The 22884-nt window shown below is 37.6% G+C and overlaps 2 protein-coding genes across 2 annotated transcripts in view; one reads left to right on the forward strand and one right to left on the reverse strand.

The window, feature by feature from the left end:
- The window catches only part of GLIPR1L1 (GLIPR1 like 1), a gene marked incomplete at both ends in the record, with an annotated part of 30805 nt that extends 20547 nt beyond the window's left edge, over positions 1 to 10258 (reverse strand). Inside the window, one exon of the mRNA XM_080810209.1 lies at positions 10082 to 10258. Coding sequence (XP_080666335.1) covers positions 10082 to 10258 — 177 coding nt within the window. The remainder of the gene's footprint in view (positions 1 to 10081) is intronic.
- A 10746-nt stretch (positions 10259 to 21004) lies between these two features.
- Positions 21005 to 22884, forward strand: part of CAPS2 (calcyphosine 2) — a 44623-nt gene continuing 42743 nt past the window's right edge. Inside the window, exon 1 of the mRNA XM_080811371.1 lies at positions 21005 to 21107. Within this exon, the coding sequence (XP_080667497.1) occupies positions 21027 to 21107 (81 nt within the window). The 5' untranslated portion in view covers positions 21005 to 21026. The remainder of the gene's footprint in view (positions 21108 to 22884) is intronic.

The raw sequence follows: 22884 nt of genomic DNA on the forward strand, positions 1-22884 counted from the left end.
TACAAGAGAAAATTACTCTCTCATTCTAATTAAGACTTAGTCTTAATATTATAAGTGGTGAACAGAGTGGCTTTAAAATAATAGGAATTAATACTTGATAGCTAAGGAATTATATGCATTTAAAACATGTATTTCAAGCCAGTTCAAACACACATGATATGTATAATTATCTAAGTGTATGTATAATTTAAAAAATTTATTTGCATTTTAGAATGCAAGGGACTATATATTTTTTCCCCTAATTGAATAACATAATTAAACATCTTTCTAGAAAAAAAAGTATTCTAATGTCCCCTTAGATCTGGCAATACTTTCACCTAACACTTAATTGCTATTAAGTCTTCAGCTGTTCAGGAAAAATTTTATCGAGTAATATTCTGCCTTAACTTGTTAATAGAAGAATTTGATATTCTTAAAGACATAACTTTTAAAGAGCCCAATCACCTGTCTTCTGCCTGACCTAAACCTCCAGTACACTCTGCAAACATTTTTTTTAAAAGATTTTGTTTATTTATTTGACAGACAGAGATCACAAGGAGGCAGAGAGGCAGGCAGAGAGAGAGGGGGAAGCAGGATCCCTGTTGAGCAGAGAGCCCAATGCGGGGCTCGATCCCAGGACCCTGGGGTCATGACCTGAATCGAAGGCAGAGGCTTTAAGCCACTGAGCCACCCAGGTGCCCTTCTGCAAGCATTTCTGATAAAAAATCCTTATATAGTGGGCGCCTGGGTGGCTCAGTTGGTTGAGCGACTGCCTTCGGCTCAGGTCATGATCCCGGGCGCCTGGGTGGCTCAGTTGGTTGAGCGACTGCCTTCGGCTCAGGTCATGATCCCGGACTTCCAGGATCGAGTCCCGCATCGGGCCCCCAGCTCCTTGGGGAGTCTGCTTCTCCCTCTGACCTTCTCCTCTCTCAAGCTCTCTCTCACTCATTCTCTCTCAAATAAATAAATAAAATCTTTAAAAAAAAATCCTTATATTATGAATTACATCCATATCACCGAAGCTCCTCTACATGAGGAGGAATAAGAAAACCTACTAAGAAATTCTTCAAAATATAAACCAAAAACAAAGAGAATTGTAATGGTTTCATGTGATGGAGAGTTTTTGCACTATCTCTAAAAAAAAATCCTTGTATAATCATGATGTTTCTATTTGTGCTATGTACGGCAAGAAGCAGTATATTGTGCATAGCGTTGAGGGCAGGAGGATGCTGGGATATGTCAGTATGCTACTGCAGAATTTATGCTATAAATGGATAATATAAAAAGAATTATGGTGAGTAATAAAAATAGTATAATTGTCAATGTTCAAAATTCCTGAAAGGATTATAAGAAATGATGCAAAAAACAAAAATAATACTGAAATCAGATTTATTGAGGTATCATTGATATAGAAAGAACTTTACATATTTAATGTGTACAATTTGATGAGTTTGGACATATGCAAACACCCATGATACCATCACCATAATCCAGGTAATAGATATGACCAACACCTCCTAGAATTTCCTTATGTCCCCTTGGTGTTGTTTTTGTGTTAAGAGTATTTAACATGAATCTACCTTCTTCAAAGATTTTAAGTGCCCCATACCATATTGTAAACTATAGGCACTATGCTATAAGGCAGATCTCGAAAACTTATTCATCTTACATAACTGAAACTTTATACCTTTTGAGTAACAATTCCCCATTCCCCAATACCTCTATCATATCACCTCCCAGCCTCTGACAAGCACTATTGAATTTTCTGCTTCTATGAATTTGACTATTTTAGATACTTCAAATGTGGAATCATGCAGCAGATCTGTCCTTCTGTGACTGACTTATTTCACAGATGGCAAAATTTCCTTTTCTTAAGGCTAAATAATATCCCATTGCACGTATATGTCACATTTTCCTTCCCCAGTCATCTGTTGATGGATCCTTGGATTGTTTCTGTATCTAGTGCTGCACTGAACATCAAAGTGTAGATATCTCTTCGAGACCCTGATTTCAGTTTTTTGGGGTATATACCTAGAAGTGAAATTTCTGGATTTTATGGTTGTTCTAGTATAATTTCTTGGGTAATCTAGTTCTAGTATAATTTCTTGGGTAATCTCCATATTGTTTCCCATAGCTGCAGCACAATTTTACATACCCACCATCAGTGGGTATCCAGTTTCTTTATAACCTCACCAACACTTGCTACATTAAAATTTATTTGTGTTGTTATTAGTCACTGCTAGCATAACAAACATTTGCAGTTAAGAACAGCAATCTGGGGGTGCCTGGGTGGCTCAATGGGTTAAAGCCTCTGGCTTTGGCTCAGGTCATGATCCTGGGGTCCTGGGATTGAGCCCCACATCAGGCTCTCTGCTCAGCATGGAGCCTGTTTCCTCCTCTCTCTGCTACTTGTGATCTCTGTCTGTCAAATAAATAAAATCCTTAAAAAAAAAACAACAAAAAACCCCCCCAGCAATCTGAATATAAAAGTCATGTTAATTCAATAAAAATATGGGGAAGAAATGAGAAGGAAATAAGATGATACTAAACCTCTTACTTTAGAATAGCAAGAGAATCAGTAGATATTTATTCTTTAAATTGGTAAAGCAATTATCCAATGAATGACTTTGGGAACTCTTGTCATACTGCCTGTCAATGATCTAGCTGGGGTAGGGAGCTCTCCCTTTGTACTCCCAAGAGAGGCTGAATCCTAATTCACCTTTTCTACAACCTGTGCCAGTAAAGCATTAAACTTTGTTAAGCCATTGACATTTCAGGATTTATTTTATACCACAGCCAAGCCTAACCTAGCCTCATAAAACTTAGTTCTAGAAGTAGAGTGAAGCCATAATAAAAATCTAAACTCAAGCCACCCTGAGACCTAGGTAAGAAGGATCCCTGCTCCGGGCCCAGATTTTATAGGACATCACATATTACCCTCCACTGCTACACACATGATGTATTATAAAATGATCACTAGATGGACATGAACACCAGAATGGTGAATAATTTTTTATTTATAAAAATATACAAGAAGACTTAAACTAAAACATATTTAAAAAAATACTTAAAATTGTAATTCACCCATTATAACTTTGCCTTTTAATTTTAATAGAGTTTTGATTATTTCAGAAGAAATGAAAATTTGGTTACTGCTAACATCAGTGAAAATGATCAAAATTATTCTGATCAAATCCAGATCTGAACAAGTTAGGTGAAATCCCTGAAACCACACAATCTTTACTAAATAAAGATTTAATTATTGAGCAAACAATGAGACTGTAGGCTTCCATTTTTTTTCTTCCTTTTGCCCACAAATGATGGAAAACTTGTCTGAATCATATGGGCAATTTAATAGTTAGCTGGCAAACAGTACACAGCTTATGTCATGGGCAGGAATCCATCTGATTCATGGCCAAAAGATCTGAAAAAATGTGGTCTATAACTCAGGAGGGAGACCATGAGTCCATTGAACTTGAAGCTCAAAGCAGAGAGTGGAAAACAAAGCAATAGTGTTTGTTGGTTTTATTGTTTGTTCAACAAAATTATTTTATGAGTAAAATAACTACAAGTTTGGAAGCAGAAATAAAAGCCAGAATCAAGAAATGTGGGGCTTTTGGGGCACCTGGGTAGCTCAGTTAAGTGTATGCCTTCAGTTAAGGTCATGTTCCCAGGGTTCTGGAATTGAGTCCCTCATCAGGCTCCCTGCTCAGCAAGGAGTCTCATCTCCCTTTTCCTCTGCCTGCTACTCCCCTGCTTGTGCTCTTTCCCTATCAAATAAATAAATAAAATCTTAAAAAAAAAATGTGGGGCTTTTGAGAATTGGAAAAGAAATTGCTTCTATGTAGTATATAATAAGATATGAGATATTAAAAAGTCTTTGAGACACATGTCCTAAATCTTTCATGTGATTAGAAAAGCTCTGGACAAAGAGATGAAGTATAGGACTCCAAGGAAATCTTCTTAATTGATTAAAAAGTGCCACAGCAAATGAACAGATTGAGTGTATCCATTTCCCCAAAACTCATGTTTCAAGAAAACTGGCATTAAGCTGAACAAGAAAAGCACCACGGTGAGAAAAACTAAGAAAAGACTTGAAAATTTCTCTAACTGGTCTTTAAGTGTGGGTATTGGTATTTGGAACTGGTTGGAGACATGCAGCTGAAAGACCTTCAGAGTTTTTGAGACAGATATATTTCCAAAGATACCGGAAACCTGTTATGAGAAAACCTGTGAATGTTGGGTACTTTAAATGACTATTGGTACTTTAAATGACCATGGACAGAAAGCAACCTGAAAAGGCTCTGGCTCAAAGATGGCATATTTCCCAATGCCCAATTCAAGTTGGCCAAGGATGACAGATGAAGAACAATTTAGAGGGAGAATATAGGTGCCACAGAAAATAACAAACAAGGGAACTCCTGCCTCCTCCAATAAAAAAAAAAATTTCTGGACTCCATTATAGTAGGTCTTCATTCCTATCTAAAGATTGCAGAATCATTCTGAACTAATGGTTACTTTGTGGCTCCCATTCTCCCACATTCTGAATAGACGTATTTGGTGTGGTGGTCTTGTCTTGTGTTGCTATTGAATATTGTTTGTGTGGAGGACAGACATAGTCACTAGGTCAAGAGTATCCACAACCAACCTTGTTGGGTTTTGCCTACCACTCAGAGATATTAAGACTTTGCTTCAGTAACTGAACAAGATATTGGACTTTATCCTTTGGCGGAGGCCTAGAATTGTTCTATTTCTGGGAGGGAAGAATAAATAAATAAATTAATAATAAATAAGTAAGTACCTGATGACCATAAAAGCAGTCTGTGCTTGAGACATTTAATGCAACCATGTTAGGGTTATCAGACTAATTCTGCCCAGAGGGATAGGAGTGGGAACGACATGTATCACCTTCAGGTCTGATTATACAAATACCTACATAATCTTCTAGCTTTCTCAATGGTGACTCTGAAAAACATGTGTTGGCATGATGGAACCAAGATATAAACAGCCGATGGCATTGCATGAAGAAGAGGGGAAGTGGAGAATGGTCCAACCAGTATTGGACTTTATGTGAGGGATACACTAAACCTATATTCTTTAAAGATTAATACTAAGTGAAATGAGTCAGATAGTGAAAGACAAATACTATATGATCTCACTTATATGTGGAATCTAAATAAAAAAAACTCATAGATACAGAGAACATATTGGTGGTTGGTGGAGATGGGGGTGGGTGAAATTGGTGAAGGAGGTCAAAAGGTGCGAACTTCCAGGTTTAAGGCAAATAAGTTCTGGGGATGTATTTTAAACCATAATGATGTGACTATACCTAACCATACTGTAGTATATATTTGAAAGTTGCTAAGCAATTAGATCTTAAACATTCTGATCATAAGAAAAAGAAATTGTAACTGTGAGGTAATGGACGTTAACTAAACTTGTAATCATTTCACCATATATACATATATCAAATCATGTTGTACACTTTAATACAATGTTATATATCAATAAAAAAGTTAAAAAAAAAAAAGACCTGCAAGCTTTCAGGGTTTATTTGTTAACATAACATCGTAGTCTACTATTTTCTGATAAATATAGAAAAAAAATTTTTTTAAGCTTAAATAATAATCTCTGTATCCAATGTGGGGCTTGAACTAATAACCCCAAGATTAACAGCCACATGCTCTACCAACTGAGCCAGCCAAGTGTCCCCTGATAAATATAGAAATTGACATGAGAAATGAGGTGCTTAGTTTTTCTGGGTGATCAGTAGTAGAAGACAGGAGAATCTCCTGTTGAAGATTTAGTCCACAGTTAACACTTCTGTTTCTGCAGGATGGAGTCACCAAGACCAGATTTACCTTCCCACTTGAAAAAAAATATGTGCAAAAGCAGATGTCAGCAGGCATAACACCAGGCAAAAAAAGCCAGTGCTCCCTGAGATTAGGGAAACTAAAAAAGTAATCCTCATGTTAGTGCTGTGAGAGAATTTTCAGGCCACAAAGAAGTACCAGGAAAGAGAGACCTGCATGGAGAGAGAATTCCAAAGATGTTCAGAGGGTCCTGCTTGAGTATTTAGCAGAGTACTGATAAGCCCATGTATTTGAGGAACCTATCCATGGTCAGGGAAATCGCTCAAAAAGACAAGAGAAATATTACCTAATGTTCACTTAGTCTGGGGAATAGTGCCTCTTTTCACTAGCCAGACTGGAAAACCTCATAATTTTGGGAATTGTGTAGAGTACTCAAAAGGAACTTGGCTTCAGTGTGGGAGATATTTATTCCTATCCTAAACCATTGATTTTTTTCCTGCCCAACAAATCTTAAAAACAAGACTCAAATGGATCAAAATGCCAGTAACATGAATACATGACAGGAAAAAAGTCCAGAGTATTTACAGAAATACAAAAATAACCATCACCCAACAAAGTAAAATTATCAGTATCTGGCATCTGATGAGAAATTATCTGCAGGGGCACCTGGGTGGCTCAGTGGGTTAAGCCTCGGCCTTCGGCTCAGGTCATGATCCCAAGGGTCCTGGGATCGAGCCCCGCAGCGGGCTCTCTGCTCAGCAGGGAGCCTGCTTCCCCCCCCCCCCCCGCCTGTCTCTCTGCCTACTTATGATCTCTGTCTGTCAAATAAATAAATAAAATCTTTAAAAAAAAAAGAAACGAAGAAATTATCTGCATACAGAGATGCAAGAAAATACAACCAACTCGAAATGAGAAGAAAAATCAATTAATGAAAATCAAACCAGGACTGACACAGATGTTAAAATTAGTAGGGAAAGCAAGACTGAGAAAAAAAAATAATGAAAAGAGCATCAGTGAACTGTGGAAAACTTCAAACAGTATAATGTACATGTAATTGGAGTCTCTAATATTTTAGTAGAAAACAGCTCAAATTTTTCTCTTTTGGTTAAAATCTGCAGATTCAAAAAGTTCAGTGGACCCCAGGAAACATGAACAATGTGATACCAGGGCACATCAGATTGCTCCAAATTAAGGATAAAGAGAAATTCTTAAAAGCTGCCAAAGGAAAAATGCATATGATATACCTTGGAACCAAGAAAATGGTCCAGCAGATTTCTCATCACAAATAATGTATGAGAAGATAGAAGACACTGTGGTAACATCTTTAAAGTTCAGTTTAGAATTCTACACATAGTGATAATGTCTAGCAAAAATTAAGGAGATTGAAAGCTTTAGATAGCTTTAGGTACAAAGCTTTAGGTACAAATTCCCAGTTATAAATCAAGTGCTATCCATATAATGTACAACATGGTTGATGAGAATGAAAACCAAAGAAATGCAGATAAAATTAAATTTTCCTTACAACCTGTAGCCCATTGATGAATATTTGAGACAGAGTATGATATTCCTTAAAAAACTCACAACTGTTTTATGTTTATTTTTTAAAAGATTTTATTTATTTGAGAGAGAGAGAGCGCGCGAGAGCACGCACAAGCTGGGGGAGGAACAGAGGCAGAGGCTGAAGCAGGCTCCCCAATGATCAGGGAGCTGCTACCTGGGGCTCAATCCCATGACCCTGAGATCAGGACCTGAACATAAGGCAGAAGACTGAGCTACCCAGGTGCCCTACTCACAACAGTTTTTTTTTTTTTTAGATTTTATTTGTTTATTTGTCAGAAAGAGCGAGCACAGGCAGGCAGAGAGGCAGGCAGAGGCAGAGGGAGAAGCAGGCTCCCTGCTGAGCAAGGAGCCCGATGTGGGACTCGATCCCAGGACGCTGGGATCATGACCTGAGCCGAAGGCAGCCGCTTAACCAACTGAGCCACCCAGGCGTCCCGTCACAACAGTTTTAATGGTCATGCTTTGAGGAGGCAAAACTTTAACTTGACAATAGCCAGACCTCCAGGGTCCTGTAAATCCTCTTTAACATATGCAAACCCTATTGGAAACTTCCTTTGTCTTTAGCTCCGCTCCCCCAATTTAGAAGTATATAATCAATTGCTCTTCACAATCCCAGTGCAGCTTTTTCTGCCTATGGGTTTGGCCTTGTGCTTTAATAAAAACCGCTTTATCACTGAAAATATTTCAAGGTTTCTTTCTTGATCATTCCTTCTTGACCCACATCACATCAATCATGATTATGACTAACCCTGCTATATGGTATATAGGAAAGTTGTTAACGGAGTAAATCCTGGAAGTTCTCATCACAAGGAGAAATTTTTGTTCTTCTTTCATTCTTTTCTTTTGGTAATTGTCTATATGAGAAGATGGACGTTACCTGAACCTACCGTGACAATCATTTCACAATATATGTAAAGCAAACCCTCATGCTGTATGCCTTAAATTTATACCATGATGTATGTCAATTATTTTTCAGTTCAACTGGAAAAAATGTACAGTTAATAAAATTGCATGATAGAGAAACGAGTAAGGAGAAACAAAGATTTTTATAATATACAAAATGATAGGATTAAAACCAACAGACCAAAGTATAAGTTAATGTCATTTAGGCAGAAGGAAAATGATACCAGGTGGAAATATGGACATGCACAAAGAAATGGAGAGCATCAGAAAATGTAGAGTACAAAAATAACAAAAGCTTCTACACATTTACAAACATAAAACAAGGTAAATGCAAACAAGGACTGTTTCCATTCATGTCTTCTCCACCCTGGTCTTTCCTTCGCTCTCCTTCAGCTAGTTATTTAAATTTAAATTAATATTATGTATATCCTTTTGTTGCTTCCTTTGGAGAACATAACATCTATAGGTGTTTACAAAGAAAGTGTATATATATTTACACACATATATGCATATGTACATGTGTATATATTTACATACATATACATAGGATGTATATATTTACATATACACACAAATGGGTACATATATTTAAATAGCATTTTAATGACATAAGATAGTCCTTAAAAAAGATATTCAAATAAATACAGAGGAAATGCTGTATAGCAAATCCATGTCATTGACCATGTTAACCTATTGGAGATTAAAGTACATATTACATATTAAAATATTTTAACAATTCTGCACTAAAGAGATTAGTTTATTTTTGTTTAATCCAGTGTTTCCCAAACATTGTTGAAATCTCTTTCCCCTCAAAAAATGCTTTCCCATGTAGCAGAATAGCAGAGTTTTGAACTTTAGTGCCGGAGTTGTGATTTTATAATACTTCCATTTTATTTTCTGTTGGATAGAGAGGAAGAAAGCTGAAATAGGTATGTTTTACAATGTAGCAACATCTGCATAGCACATAAACAAAACTATGCTGTCAACATTTATGTTCATAATTTCATAATGATATATCTACAAGCAAGAAAAAATGCATGGGAAATTTCTTGTGATAAAAATTTATAGTCAAGCATTTATTTAAAAATTATGAATTCTATGGATTATTTTAATAGTCCAGTGTTTTCATGGTCATTCTTCAGTAGAGTACTCTTTTTGGCTTAATGTCTATATGATGGGAGTCTGCAAAAGACACCATCAGTTCAATGTTTTTGGAATTAAACTTCACATATTTATTATTTTTCATGGAAATGGCAATCTGATATTATTCAAGTGTTGATTTCATTATTTACATCCTTGCAGAACATTTCTTAAAAATGAATACTACACCTGTAGTACTGTTTCAACAACCTAGAGTTTGTAAAATGTAAAAACAGGTAAGTGGGCAAGAGAATCTCCATCACTGTGCTATTTCTTTTATATGAAGTATCTTGGTTTTGTGGTTTGGGAAGTGCTAGCCAAAATAAGGGGGCGAGTTCGGGAAAGTTGTGAGAAATTGCAAAGTACATTTATTAAGCCTTAGTGATGAAATCCAAGCAACTCCCAGACACCACCCTTCCCGGACCCCTCACCTCCCACCCCCACCTGCCTCCCCGCCTCCCCCCCCCCCCCAAAGGGGGCTAAGCTTTGGCAATATACAGCTTCAGGTTTTCCTTTTTTCGTCCACTCCTATCACTACCCGGGAGGATAGCCCAGCTAAGACGTGATTCTTAACTGCCTGGTGAAAGCCCAGATTGAATTCATATAAATGAATCCATCAGATTTATCGCCCAGAGATACCTTAGGATGAAATAGAGAGAAAAGATCCCAGACCCGTTCTGTCTCACCATGTGTTTCATGTCAGCCGCGGGGGGCCACACTTTGCCTCGCAACTCGTTATGAGACTCCACGCACTCGTCTTTGAAACGCTGGTCTGTGATAGCAGGGACTTTAGCAGACGATTTACTGGCTACCAGACAGAGACCTAAAGTCCACAAGCAACTCAGTTTTTTCCTCAGAACCATGGTGAGATGCAAAGGATGCTCTGAATGTGTGGACAGTAACGGCTAGGCCAGCCTGTCATCCTTGGCCCCTGGGGACCACTCTCTCTAAGGGATCCATCCTCCTGCACAAGCTGGAGCTCAGCGAGCTCAGTGCGCTGATGCTCAGCAAGTTGCCCCCAGAGGGCGGGGCCAGAACCCTAGGCACGACAAAGAGCAGGATTATCCCATCATAAAGCCCTGGGCTTCGTGAGTCGCCCTCTGGTGCAGTTTCAACCATCCAGGGCGCTTTCCGTGGACCCAATCGAGAATCACTGCGGGGGGGCGGGGGGGGGGGCTAAATTGCTATCCAGATCAGACGTAGGGCACAGTGTTACGTAAAAAGGCAACATGTATTAGATGCTGAAAACGGACCAGGCCTGGACAAAACCCTGTATATTAGTTACACAGACTGAATATATAGTTTTATTGTTTTAAAGAAACTGCAGCATCATACTGCCCATATCTCCAGAAACTGGTAATAAAGCAAGAACAGACATTTTGTATATTCCACATAGTGTGATTATTACTTTGCCAAACACTTAATAATTTAATAGTTTGTGTTTGGTTTCTCATTTGGAGACAGATTACCTAGAAAGATAAAAATAGAAAGGGTAGCCAAGTAGTTCCTCTGGACAAAATCTCATAGTTGATATCTGAACTTGGAACAAACCTAAGGTTTGGTTAGTAACCAAGTAAGCTTATGAGAAAGGATCACTTTAGTGGGCATTCTAAAGACTAAAGCAGAGTACATTTGATCTTATTTTACCTACATTACGATCCAAACCAACTTCATTTGGTTTAATATTTTATATCCATTATATCAGTTGTTATTTAATAATGTAAGAGCCTATTTAGCCAGAGTGGCTCCATCTCTGGTTGAACAGCCATTTTGTTGTTTATACAGTAAAACTTAAACTGACACTCCCCCCCCCCCACCCCCCACCCCCCCCCCCCCCCCCCGGCCTCGGCAACAGGGGACTTACTTAAAGGCAAGTCCGGGAAACCAGTAAAATATGGTGGACCAGTCCCAGGTAACAGAGCCCAAATACAAGGGCGGGTCAGGGCAGGTGGAGACATCCAATGAGTGGAACACCCATACTGTCTCCCTAGCTACCAAGGAGTGTGGGCCCTGCCTTTTGGGCGCCAAATCTGACCAAGGTGATAGTTCAAATATCTACTATAGGGTGAATTGTTATTCAATTGGCCACCCGTGTGTGACCTAGCATGACTATGCAACTTTCTCTGTGTGTTACAATCTCGTTGGCCACCTGTGTGTGGCCAGGCTCAACCACATGGCCTTTGCCCTTTAAAAGTTAGTCTGTAAGGCTGGGAGGGGTTGCTCTTTCTGTAAGAGGCGGCCCCAAACGGTAGGTTTGATTCTCGATGCTTGGCGTGAAATAAAGCTTTGCTTGACCTTCGCTTTGTGTCAGTCTCGCTCCTTTGATTACAGACCTAACAATAATAAACCAGCATTTTTTTGTGGGACATTAAATGACATTTTCCAGTATTTCTGTGTTTCAAATGAATACTTTTATTTGAAGATTTAAGGTTGTTTACAATGCCATTTAATTTAAGTAAATACTTATTTATATCAACTGAATAGCCTAGTCAATAAATCTTGTCACTAAAAAACAAGTTTGGTGCAACTAGTTACCATTTTAAAACAGAAAATGGAAAATTAGGGGGTGCATCACTGTCTCAGTCGGTGGAGCATGTGACTCTTGATCTTGGGGTTGTGAGTTCAAGCCCCATGTTGGGTGTAGAGATTACTGAAAAACAAAATCTTAAAAAAAAGGAAAGCAGAAAATTAAATTATAAAATTGGGGGAAAATACAAGGATCCTAATGGAAATTCTATTGAGTCGTGGAGAAAATATTTGTCTGCCTCTGCTGATGGAGAATTATAATCTATGTGACTCTAACATTATTTACACAGTCCAAACTGAGGTTTTCATATCCTATACCCTGATCTGGATCCTTCCACAATTTCCCTATCTCAGTTAATGACAGCTTCATCCTTTTGATTGCTCAAGCCCCAAACTTTGGAGGCTTTGGTCTCTTTGCAAATTCTTTTGTCTTTGTCTTTATATTTTCAGAACATGACCACTGTTCAGCATTTGAAATGGCACTCCTTGATTTGGTAGAAAATTGCAATAGCTTCCTGGTGAAGCTTCCTGCTCCTGCTCCTAACCTTCTATAATTTATTCTCAAGACAGCAGTCAGAGTGATTGTATATAATCTTTAGCACACTTAAATACTTTGAGTGTCTGGTATGTTTTAGGCGTTTTTCCTGATGCTTGGGATTACAACCATAAGAAATAAAACAAAGCAATCTGCCTTTCTGGAATTCTAGTGAAAGGAGAGAGAGAATAAATGACAAACATGATAAATAAATTCTATAGCATGATAAACCTGATAATATTTATGGAAAAAATGAATCAGGCTTAGGAGTTTGGGAGCACTGGTGTGGGTGTGGAGGTGAGGGTGGCAGACTGTGATTTCAAATAGGGTGATCAGTGTGGATGTCTTTGAGAAGGTGACTTTTTAACAAATACTTGAAGGGAATGCAAGAAGGAAGTATGTGGCTACTGGAGAAAGAGTGTTCAAGGAAGAAGGAGTTTAAATACAGGTTGGAACTATAATACTTGGCAAAAATCATGTGGAAGATGGGAGAGCTTAGTGATTATAGTTGAACTATTCTAAGGTCCTTGGATTTCTGGGGAAGAGTAGAAATATGGAGTAATTTTGACTTTTTTTTTTTTTCTTAAAGATTTTATTTATTTGACAGAAAGTGATTACAAGTAGGCAGAGAGGCAGGTAGAGAAAGAGAGGAGGAAGCAGGCTCCCCAGCGAGCAGAGAGCCGGATGTGGAGCTCAATCCCAGAACCCTGGGATCATGACCTGAGCTGAAGGCAGAGGCTTTAACCCACTGAGCCACCCAGGCGTCCCTAATTTTGACTTTGTTAAGTGATGCATACATTTAAGAATAACTACTAAAAAATATTTTTAAAAATATTTTTTGAGCATTGAGAAAATAATTTATTGAACATTTCTAGGACCTCATTCTATTAAATACTAATTCTCAACATAGTGTCCAAAATGATCCTACTAAATATAAATCAGATCACTCCTCTGCTCAAAACCTTCCAACTGATGGCTTCTTATAGCAGTCAAAACAAAATCCCAAGGCTATCCTCACTATTTCCTTCAAGGCCCTAACCAAGGAGACCCTTTTCTGGTCTCATCTATTTTCCTTCCCTTTCTTTTCTTTCCTCCAGATACTCTGGCCCTTTTATTGTTCCTTTAAAAAGTGAAGGTCCTGGGCACCTGGGTGGCTCAGTGGGTTAAGCCTCTGCCTTCGGCTCAGGTCATGATCTCAGGGTCCTGGGATGGGGCCGCATTGGGCTCTCTGCTCACTGGGGAGACTGCTTCCTCCTCTCTCTCTCTGCCTGCCTCTCTGCCTACTTGTGATCTCTCTCTCTCTGTCAAATAAATAAATAAAATCTTAAAAAAGAAAAAAAAAGTGAAGGTGCTGCTACCTCAGGGCATTTGCTCATTTCTTTTGCCTACTACTCTTTCTCCCAGAAAACTACATTGTTAGTTTCTCATCTCTTTCAAATATTTGCTCAAAAGTCATCTTCTCAAAATACCTCAGAGTGGTATTTTACATTACCCATCCTACACCTATCACTTCCTATTGTCCTTTTTTCTGCCCTATATTTTTCCATAGCTCTTATCCTCATATCAGATGTAATTTATTTACATTTTCATTTCTCCCTTCATTTGAACGTAAGCCCCATGAGGTAGGGATTGCTTATTATTATTATTTTTACTCCTGTATACCCAGCATCTCAAAAGAGTTCAATATTTGATGAACAAATTAATAAATGAATCTTTTCAGACTCCAATCATTAGTTCCTTTTAAAAAGTCCTCCAATTAGAAGGGATCTTTTGTCATTAAATCACCTCATGATCCTATATTTTATTAGTTTCTTTCTCTTATCTCCTCTGTGTTAGAGTTATCCAGAGAAACAGAACTAATAGACATAAATTCCCACCCCACTCCCTTTTACACACACGGGTACATACACACAGATTTTCAAGAAATTGACTCCTACAATTGTAGAAGCTGGCAAGCCTAAAATCTGTATGGCAAGCTGACAGGCTGAAGATTGGGATAAGAGTTGATGTTGTAGTCTTGAGTCTGAAGGCTAGAAACTCAGGTAGAATTTCTATGTTGCACTCTGGAAGCAGAATGCTCTGGGAACCTTGTCCTTTGGAGGTACTTTTGGAGACATCACCACAAAGTCATGATTGAGTAACTCCTTGGCCATGATTGATTAATTCAACCTCTGGCCCCTCTTCACCTCCTGGGAGGCCTGAGGGTGGTGGGACTGAAACTTCCAACTCTAATCACAGGCTTGGCTTCACTGGCCACCAGCCTCCATCCTTAGGTGCTTTCTAGGAGTCACCTCACTAAAATAACACAAGAAGGTTCATTGCTATTAGCATTTAGAAAAATTCCAAGGGTTTTAGTAGCTCTGTGCCAGAAACAGGGAGGAAGATCAAATATATATTTCTTATGATAAATCACCATATCTCAGCCTCGCCTCTTTTCAAAACCCTCTGATGATTTCCTGTCACACTTATAAAATCCCAAATCCTAGGTTTGGCCCACAAGGCATGATTTAATCTGACCATGGCTAATCTCTGTCTCCTGGTCCACATTCTCCACTGGCTCACTGGCCTCAGCCACATCCATCTGCTTGACAAGGATGCTCTATCCCCAAGCTTTTTGCACTTGTTATTCCCTTTGTCTGCAGAATTCCCTTCAGCAAACCCATATGTGATCCTACAATGTTATCTTTTTCTGTCAGTGTCTATCCAGTAACCTGTTGTATTTTCCTTTACATTAATTGCTACCCGAGATGATATTTTATTCAATGTTTGTCACCTCAGATTTTAACCTTTACTGAAACAGTGGTTTTTATTTGCTTTATTGCTATGTCTATAGCCCCTAGGACAGCTACTGAACACTTGTGCCTTCAGTAAATATTTATTAATGAGGAAATGAGCCCTCTTTAACTTTCTAATAATATTGTATACAATTGTAAGCTTCTTTAGAAATTATCTTATTCATCATATATATACTAGATGATCCACAACTATTTTAGACTCAATTTTAAAGACAATAAATACTAGGTTGGCTTATGTACTTTTCTTTTTCTAACACTGGATGCATTTGCAGATAATAGGTATTCAACGGATGTTTGATGACCTTCAAATGCAAATTATTTTAGATCTGCAAATAATATAGGTTAACATGTGGATAATTTAGTATTGTTTTATGTATGAAGAAATTAACTAGCTGTAATAACAAAAGAACTTTTGTGATTGTTTTGAAAATGGGCAAAAAAATGCAATTTATACATAGGGGCCAAAGGCAGGCCACTCCAAAATGTGCCACTTTGTTAAACTGATTATTTTAAATAAAAGTTACTTAAGAAATGACCAATGCAAAAAGAACACTCTGGTCTGCTGAAAGATAACCTTTTATACCTTATCACCAATGAGGAAATTTAGAGCCCAGAAGGCAGCATAAACAACACTTGTTACTTTTCACTAATATACTATCCCAGCCCAAATTCTGTTTAGAATAATTTACTAAAGTCCCAAAGTTTTCTTTGTTTTGTCAACTCCTCACAGATTTATTGTCTCTTTGTCTGAAAAGTATAAAAACGGCCTGCTTTGGTCATTTCTTTAAGTCTCAATTTCATTATTGGGCCTCTGTGTGCACCTGACTTGTCTCTTTCCCTGTAGTCTGTCTTGTGTCAGTTTCATTCTTAAACCAGCAGGAAGACCACAAAGGGTAGAAGGAAAACGTTTTTCTCCTCTTTCTATATAGTCAATAATAATCCTATATTACTGCTTTTGTAATAGATGTTTTAAGACAATGTTTTTAAAAAATGTATTCCTAAAGGCTTAGAGAACTATATTCAGAAATACTGGAGCAATTTAGGTGTACTAAGCTTAAGTACCAGAAACGGACAAGAAAATGTCCTCATGTTACTTGCTTGAATAGTTATCTGTGGAATGGGCAAGGTAGGTTGCTCACTAGAATTGTTTCAGTTCTTTAAAAACTTTTTAAAAGTTGAAGTTGAGTTTCTTGTTTCATTTTTACTTTATTTTTCCAGTTTAATATTGTTTTTCTTTCTGTGTGGGGAAAATGGGTGGATGAATTTTATATAGGGAAGAAATAGGAGTGATTTCCTTATACTCACTGCAAATGTATTTCTGTTTTTACTCAAAAACTGACTCCAACCTGCAAATTTAGATATATACATTTTGAGGGGAGCTAACTTTGAAAAGACACTCTAGATTAGAAAAACAACTCGATTTTGTGGTTGGAGAACTGCATTAGGTGTCAGAGGGTCTTGGTTCTCCTTTGAGTATTACAGTTGGCTGTGCAATTCAGGAAGGTTACAGGCATATCACGGTGGAGTGGAACCCAAGAAATATCTCAAACCAGACCTTTCCTTTCATTGATTTGGAGTTGATGACCAAAGACATTGCATGGAGAGCAAGGAATAAAATGGAAATTTCCTGATTACTGGGCTTATTCCCTTTCTGTTGTATTGGTATTTTAATTTTTTTCTCTATATATCTATATATCTATGTATCTATATTTATATATCTCTCTATAATATTGTAAAGCAGTCTTGTCTTTTTAAATAATTGCAGGTTCCTTGAGAGTGAACATTACAGCACAATTCTTCCCCTCATAACATCTCTCTGGAATCTAAACTCTTGGTAGATGCTATATAAAATATGTTAAATAGAACACAGTTAAATGAAGCATTATACAACAGCTGTCTGGATCCGGGCCGGGTTTTGGCTCTCTCTCTGAGCAGAAGCCCAGATGAATGAGTCCTCTTCCAGATCCCCGCCGGGATTTAGAGGCGCCCCAGAACTAGTCGGGGGTAAGGCTCAGAGGCCGCTGCAAGGATTTCAGCACCGCCCTGCGGTGAGTACACTTGCAGGGTAGTTCTCTGGTGCGGTCCCGTTTGGCGGAGGAACGACCCTACAGAGCATGGGGCAGGAGGTGGTGTGGAAGGAACGAGAGATTTGGGCCAACAATCTTCTCTTCCCTGGAAGTGGGAGACAGTTTGGCGGCCCAGCGTGGGGACGCCTGTTCCTAGGCAACCTGCAGCCGCGGGCCTGGGCTTTCTGGAGTCTACCGGGAACTGTGTCTTTCCAGCTTGTCCTGTCTGGAGCTGTCTCAGGAGTTTCTCGGTAGAATTGCCCCAGTTGGTACCCTTTTCATCCTTCCCACTGTGGAACTGCTCTTTACCCAGCTTATTGAGTCGAGTCAGGTTGGCTATCCCGTGTGTCCCACCCCAATCCACGAATCTAAGATAGGAAGAGGGCGCAGCATTACTTGTACTTTGCAGGTGCCTTGATGTATAATCTTAACTTCGTGGGGAGTGATGTACAGACAATTACTATGAGATTAAGAATGATATCAGGTTCATTTGGATACTTGGGTCTGTTATCACCTGGGGCCCAAGATAAACTTGGTCCTTACCTGCATAGAGGTTAAATACTAAATCTTTTCCCTCTCCTTGATTATGGGATGGATTGGATCAGTTTACTCTTCGCTTTCCTTTATGTTCTGATTTGGTGTAAGCATATTATAGCCGCTAATATCACTAACCAAGAGAGAAGTGGTGATAATTGCAATCGGAAGTAATCATCCTTAAAAAAGGAGGGAAGTGGGGGATGAGTTCAGTTCTTTTTGGTAGCACCAAAGAATCTGTTTTGTCAACAATATTTTGTCAACAATCTGTTTGTCAACAATATTCATTACATGCTAACTGTAAAATCTCACCACTTGGCACCAGTTTGGGTGGAGACAGCCATTCAGAAGTGCTTTTCCCTGCTCCTACCACCTTTATTCCCAATATACCCCAACTGTATATTCTGTGCTATAGGACAAGGACAGACTTTGGTATGCATTCCAAAGATCCGCTCACATGCCATTTATTTGAAATTCTGATTCTTTTGCCACTATGTTTAGGTTTCTGGTGTTCTTGAGTCTCTGCAGCTAATTCTTCTCTTATGATCTGTGCAAGCAAGGGTATAGTATTAGAAAGAAGTCTGAAACTGGTGTAAATTCATGCTCAGTGATAACTGGTAAATAATTTGGGAAAGCAAATGTCCCCATTTTGGGGTCTCAGATTCCTTAGTTTGAAAGTCAGAAGTTTGAGTTGTTTTTATCTCTGCAGTCCTGTCCAAATTCTTTGACATAAGGTGTCAGGAGCCTCACAGCTCTAATTCTATAGATCCTGGAGTGTTCCACATGTGACAGTTGCCTTTTGAATACTCCTGTTATACTGGAGTGAACCATTTGTATGCTACATAGTTCTGAAATAACTCATATCTGAGTTGACTGAATTTACTTACTTAACAAATATTTATTAAGTTCCTACTGTTTTCTAGGCTTTCTGTTAAGTGCTGAGATACAAGGTGAGCAAACCATAGTCCTTGCCTTTATGACGCTTACAGTATAGCATGAAGGGTAATAGCTACCAGTCATGCTTTGAATGCCTTATCTATTGTTTGAGGATAGAATTTATATGTGGCTGTGGTCCTTTCATATTTAGGTTCAGAGAAAGGAAACGGAGAATATGTTTAAAATGTGTACAGGTATTTGACTATGCATTAATTTCTTTATTGGCTAAAATATTTATTAAGTATCTACTATATTAAGGACATGAGATACCAACCTTCGTGGACTTGATAGTTTATTAGGGACACGAAAAGAGTTAATTACAAGTGAAAAGTAATGACTGTCAAGCTTGGGGAAGTACAGGGACTAGGGGGTCCTGGAAAGAGGATTTATATTTTGCTGTTTTTGTTATTTGCAAATGAATCATGATTATTTAAAGTGACCTATAGTGATTTGAAATGGCTACAGTACTTTCTAAGGTGTAAATAATTGTGTGGTTGATGTGTGAAGAAAATCACTTAGCTGATTGCTCAGCATCCCTGTTTCAACTTGGGTTTGTTGGGTGCTAACCATCACGGCAAATACAGCAGCTTTTGTGATGTGATTAAAAGCAAGCAACAACTTTCTCTCCCCCCAGCCAAAGCAATAACAACTTCAGTAAGTTGTTTCTTTGTGAAAGATAACTCAGAAAAAAAGTCAAATTATTTTTAAATCCAGTAATTTGTGATGTTTTCAGAATATGTCTACTGTTGGTTGGTAAGTCTTCCTGACATTACACTTGGAGTAGAAATCTAGTGTTGGGGTGTGAGGTTTAGGGGAGGGGGCTATGGAAATGGGGTAGAGGGAGCCATACAGATAAATTAGTGAAGAACTGGGATATCTTTCAGGATTTCATTGGGCCTGCAGTAAAACTACATTTTAATAGTAACAGTGATGGCTACCATGTATTGAATAATCATCATGTTCCACTTAATACAGGAAGTCGAGAAAGGTGCTAACATTAAACTCATTTTACATATTAGAAAAATTGGCTCTGAAAGATTAAGTTTTTACCCAGGCTTACATTATAGGGAAGTGTCAAAAATGAGGATTTTAATGTCAGTCTATCTAACTCTATGCTGACAATATGCCGTGCTATCTTTCCTTAAAACGTAAGAAAAAAAGTTTACTATTAAAATAAATCCAAGTCTAATAATAGAAAAAGAAAGTATGAATTGTTAAACAACATATCCTCAGTAATATAAGGTTGAAGTGTAAAATAAAATCTTCAAAATTTGTATCACTGAGATATTCACCTGATTTTTGACTTGTACATTTTTGTTCAAGTTGATTATTTTCAGCATTCTTTTACATGCATTTTTACTAGTTGCCTCATAATTTCTAATTGGACCATCCACTCTATTTTATTCTTTGTATCAGAGACTACTGCTTGCATAACACATTTTTTCATTTGCTTACTCCAGCAAAATCAAAACTCATAAAAGTTTAAGAAAAGAGTAAGGAAAAAAAGTTTACATCACTTTGTGGTAGGGAGGTACAAACATTTGTTTCCTATTACTGCTGTAAAAAATCACTACAAACATCATGGTCTGAAACAACATAAACTCATTATTTTGCAGTTCTGGAGGTCAGAAGTACAAATGACAGGGCTACAAATCAGGGGCTAAAATCAAGATGTCAGCAAGGCTGGTTCCTTCAGGAAGCTCCAAGGGAAAATTCATTCTTCTAACTTGCAGAGAATGCTCATGACTTCTTCCTCTGTTTTCAAAGCCAGCTTTCTAGTATCTTCATTCCTTTCTGACCTGTGCTTTCCTTCTTATATCTTCTCTTTCTTACTCTGATCATCTTGCTCCTCCTTTTATACAGACCTTGGTAATTACACTGGGCCTTCTAGATAATCCAGGATAATTTCCACACCTCAAAATCCTTTACGTAAATCACATCTGAAGAGTCCTCTTTGTCATGTAATGTAAACATATTCACAGGGTCCGGTGATTAGGACATGGACATCTTCAGAGGAAACTTATTCAGACTAGCATTTGCCTCATAAGTGTTGTCCCACATAATGTAATTGACCCACAAAAAGTTGATTTTGGTGAAAGAAGCAACAATGATTAACTACATGATTTCTTTCCATGAAGTAGTGTTATGTAGTTTGCATGACTTACTTAAAATTAGAGTAAGAGTTATCATTTTGTATGTTTTTTACTCTTTTCCAAGTATACTGCAGACGTGAACTTGAATGGATTTAGAGGTTAAAGGAATTGCTGCTTCTCTTACAAATCAAACTCAGCCGTTCTCTGGAAGAAAGAAGCTGCTACAAGTATGTGTGCTATATAATTTTGCTTTCATAGGATGATTAATTAAATAATTTTCTGACTCTTTTCTTCATGTTTTTATGACGACTTATACTCACAAATATTTAGGATCCATATTTTCTGGATTTGAAGAATTGAGTGGCCAAAATTGAAGATAATTATGACCTGAAAGTGGGTCATTACTTGAATTAGTTTTATTTTAAAAAATCAAGCATATTATTATGGTTTTCATATTCTTATTTAAAGGATTATCTATGTATATCTGCAGAAAATAAAAGAAATAAGGATAGTAGAAAGAAGAGAATATTAGTATACATTTTGTATTAGCTAGGTAGAAAGAGAATCAGAACTTCTGTTATTAAGACTTTTATTCTTCATAACCTTCATAATATCACCACTGTGTGTATATATATCATTGATTAAGTATGAAGTTATAGCTGCTTTGTCCCTGTTCCCACCACAGAATTGGGTATATATAAATTTTAGTTTAGAAATACATAAAAGTGATAGGTATTTCCTTGCCATTTTTTTAAAAAAAATTATTTATTTATTTATTTATTTATTAGAAGGCGAGAGAGAGAGGGTGTGAGCAGAGGGAAGAGTAGCAGGAGAGAGAGAAGCAGATGCCCCACTGAGCAGGGAGCCTGATGTGGGGCTTGATCCCAGGACCCTGAGATCATGACCTGAGCAGCAGGTAGACACTTAGCTGTCTGAGCCACCCAGGTTCCCCATACTCAGCTTTTTAAATAAAGGGGCAGCTAGTAGATATTTTTGGCTTTATGGGCTGTTGTTTCTGTTGCAACCACTTAACTCAGCTGTTGTAATGAGAACACATAGACAGTTCATAAATAAATAAATAAATAAATAGTTGTGTTCCAATAAAACTCTATTTATAAAACAGAACTAAGCCATAGTTTGCTGACCTCTGGCCCAGGGATTTGTAAGCTATAATTTATTTTTCTTCTGAATTGGGTAGTGCAGTTTTGTTAGAATTAGCTAAGAAAGGTAACTCTCATTCTGAAACAGGTAGGTCTGTGACTTCAAGACTGTCTTTAAGTCTGTTAAACATTTTCTGGGAGATGATCATGGTGATGACCATGACTATGACAACTATAATTATATTCTATTTAGATTTTCTTCCTAATCTACCCTGATGTTTCCCAAATACAATTAAGAAAATCTTTGGGGCACCTTGGTGCCCCAAACAACTCAGGTTTGAACTACACGCTTTTATGTGGATTTTTTAAAATAAATACAGTACAGTACTGCAAATGTCTTTTCTCTTCCTTATGATTTTCTTAACATTTATTTTCTCTAGCATACTTTATTGTAAGAATGCAGTATATAGTACATATAACATACAAAATATGTGTCAATTAACTGTTTATGTTACCAGTCAACAGTAGGCTAATAGTAGTTAAAGTTTGACGGGAGCTAAAAATTATACGTGGATTTTTGACTCTATGGAGGAGGTAGCTGGCACCCTTAACCTCAGCATTGCTCAAGGGTCAACTTAATATATATATTCCAATTAACTGATCATTTCGTGATTTTACATTTCTACATTTTTAACTTTTTATTGGGATAATATTTAAACTAATGTCATATATTAAAGCTCATACTGAATTGAATTTGTTTTCTCTTTTATGATCAGTTAGAATGATGAAGCTCAATCTTGAATGTAATTTCTGTACTTGCTATCAGTACAACAGAAATGACCAGTTAGACAACATTTCAGAAGTAAGGCAGAAGTGTTGATGCATGAATTGTTTAGTGGCCTTA

The sequence above is a fragment of the Martes martes genome (assembly GCF_963455335.1).
Source record: "Martes martes genome assembly, chromosome: 8".
Lineage (NCBI taxonomy): Eukaryota > Metazoa > Chordata > Mammalia > Carnivora > Mustelidae > Martes > Martes martes.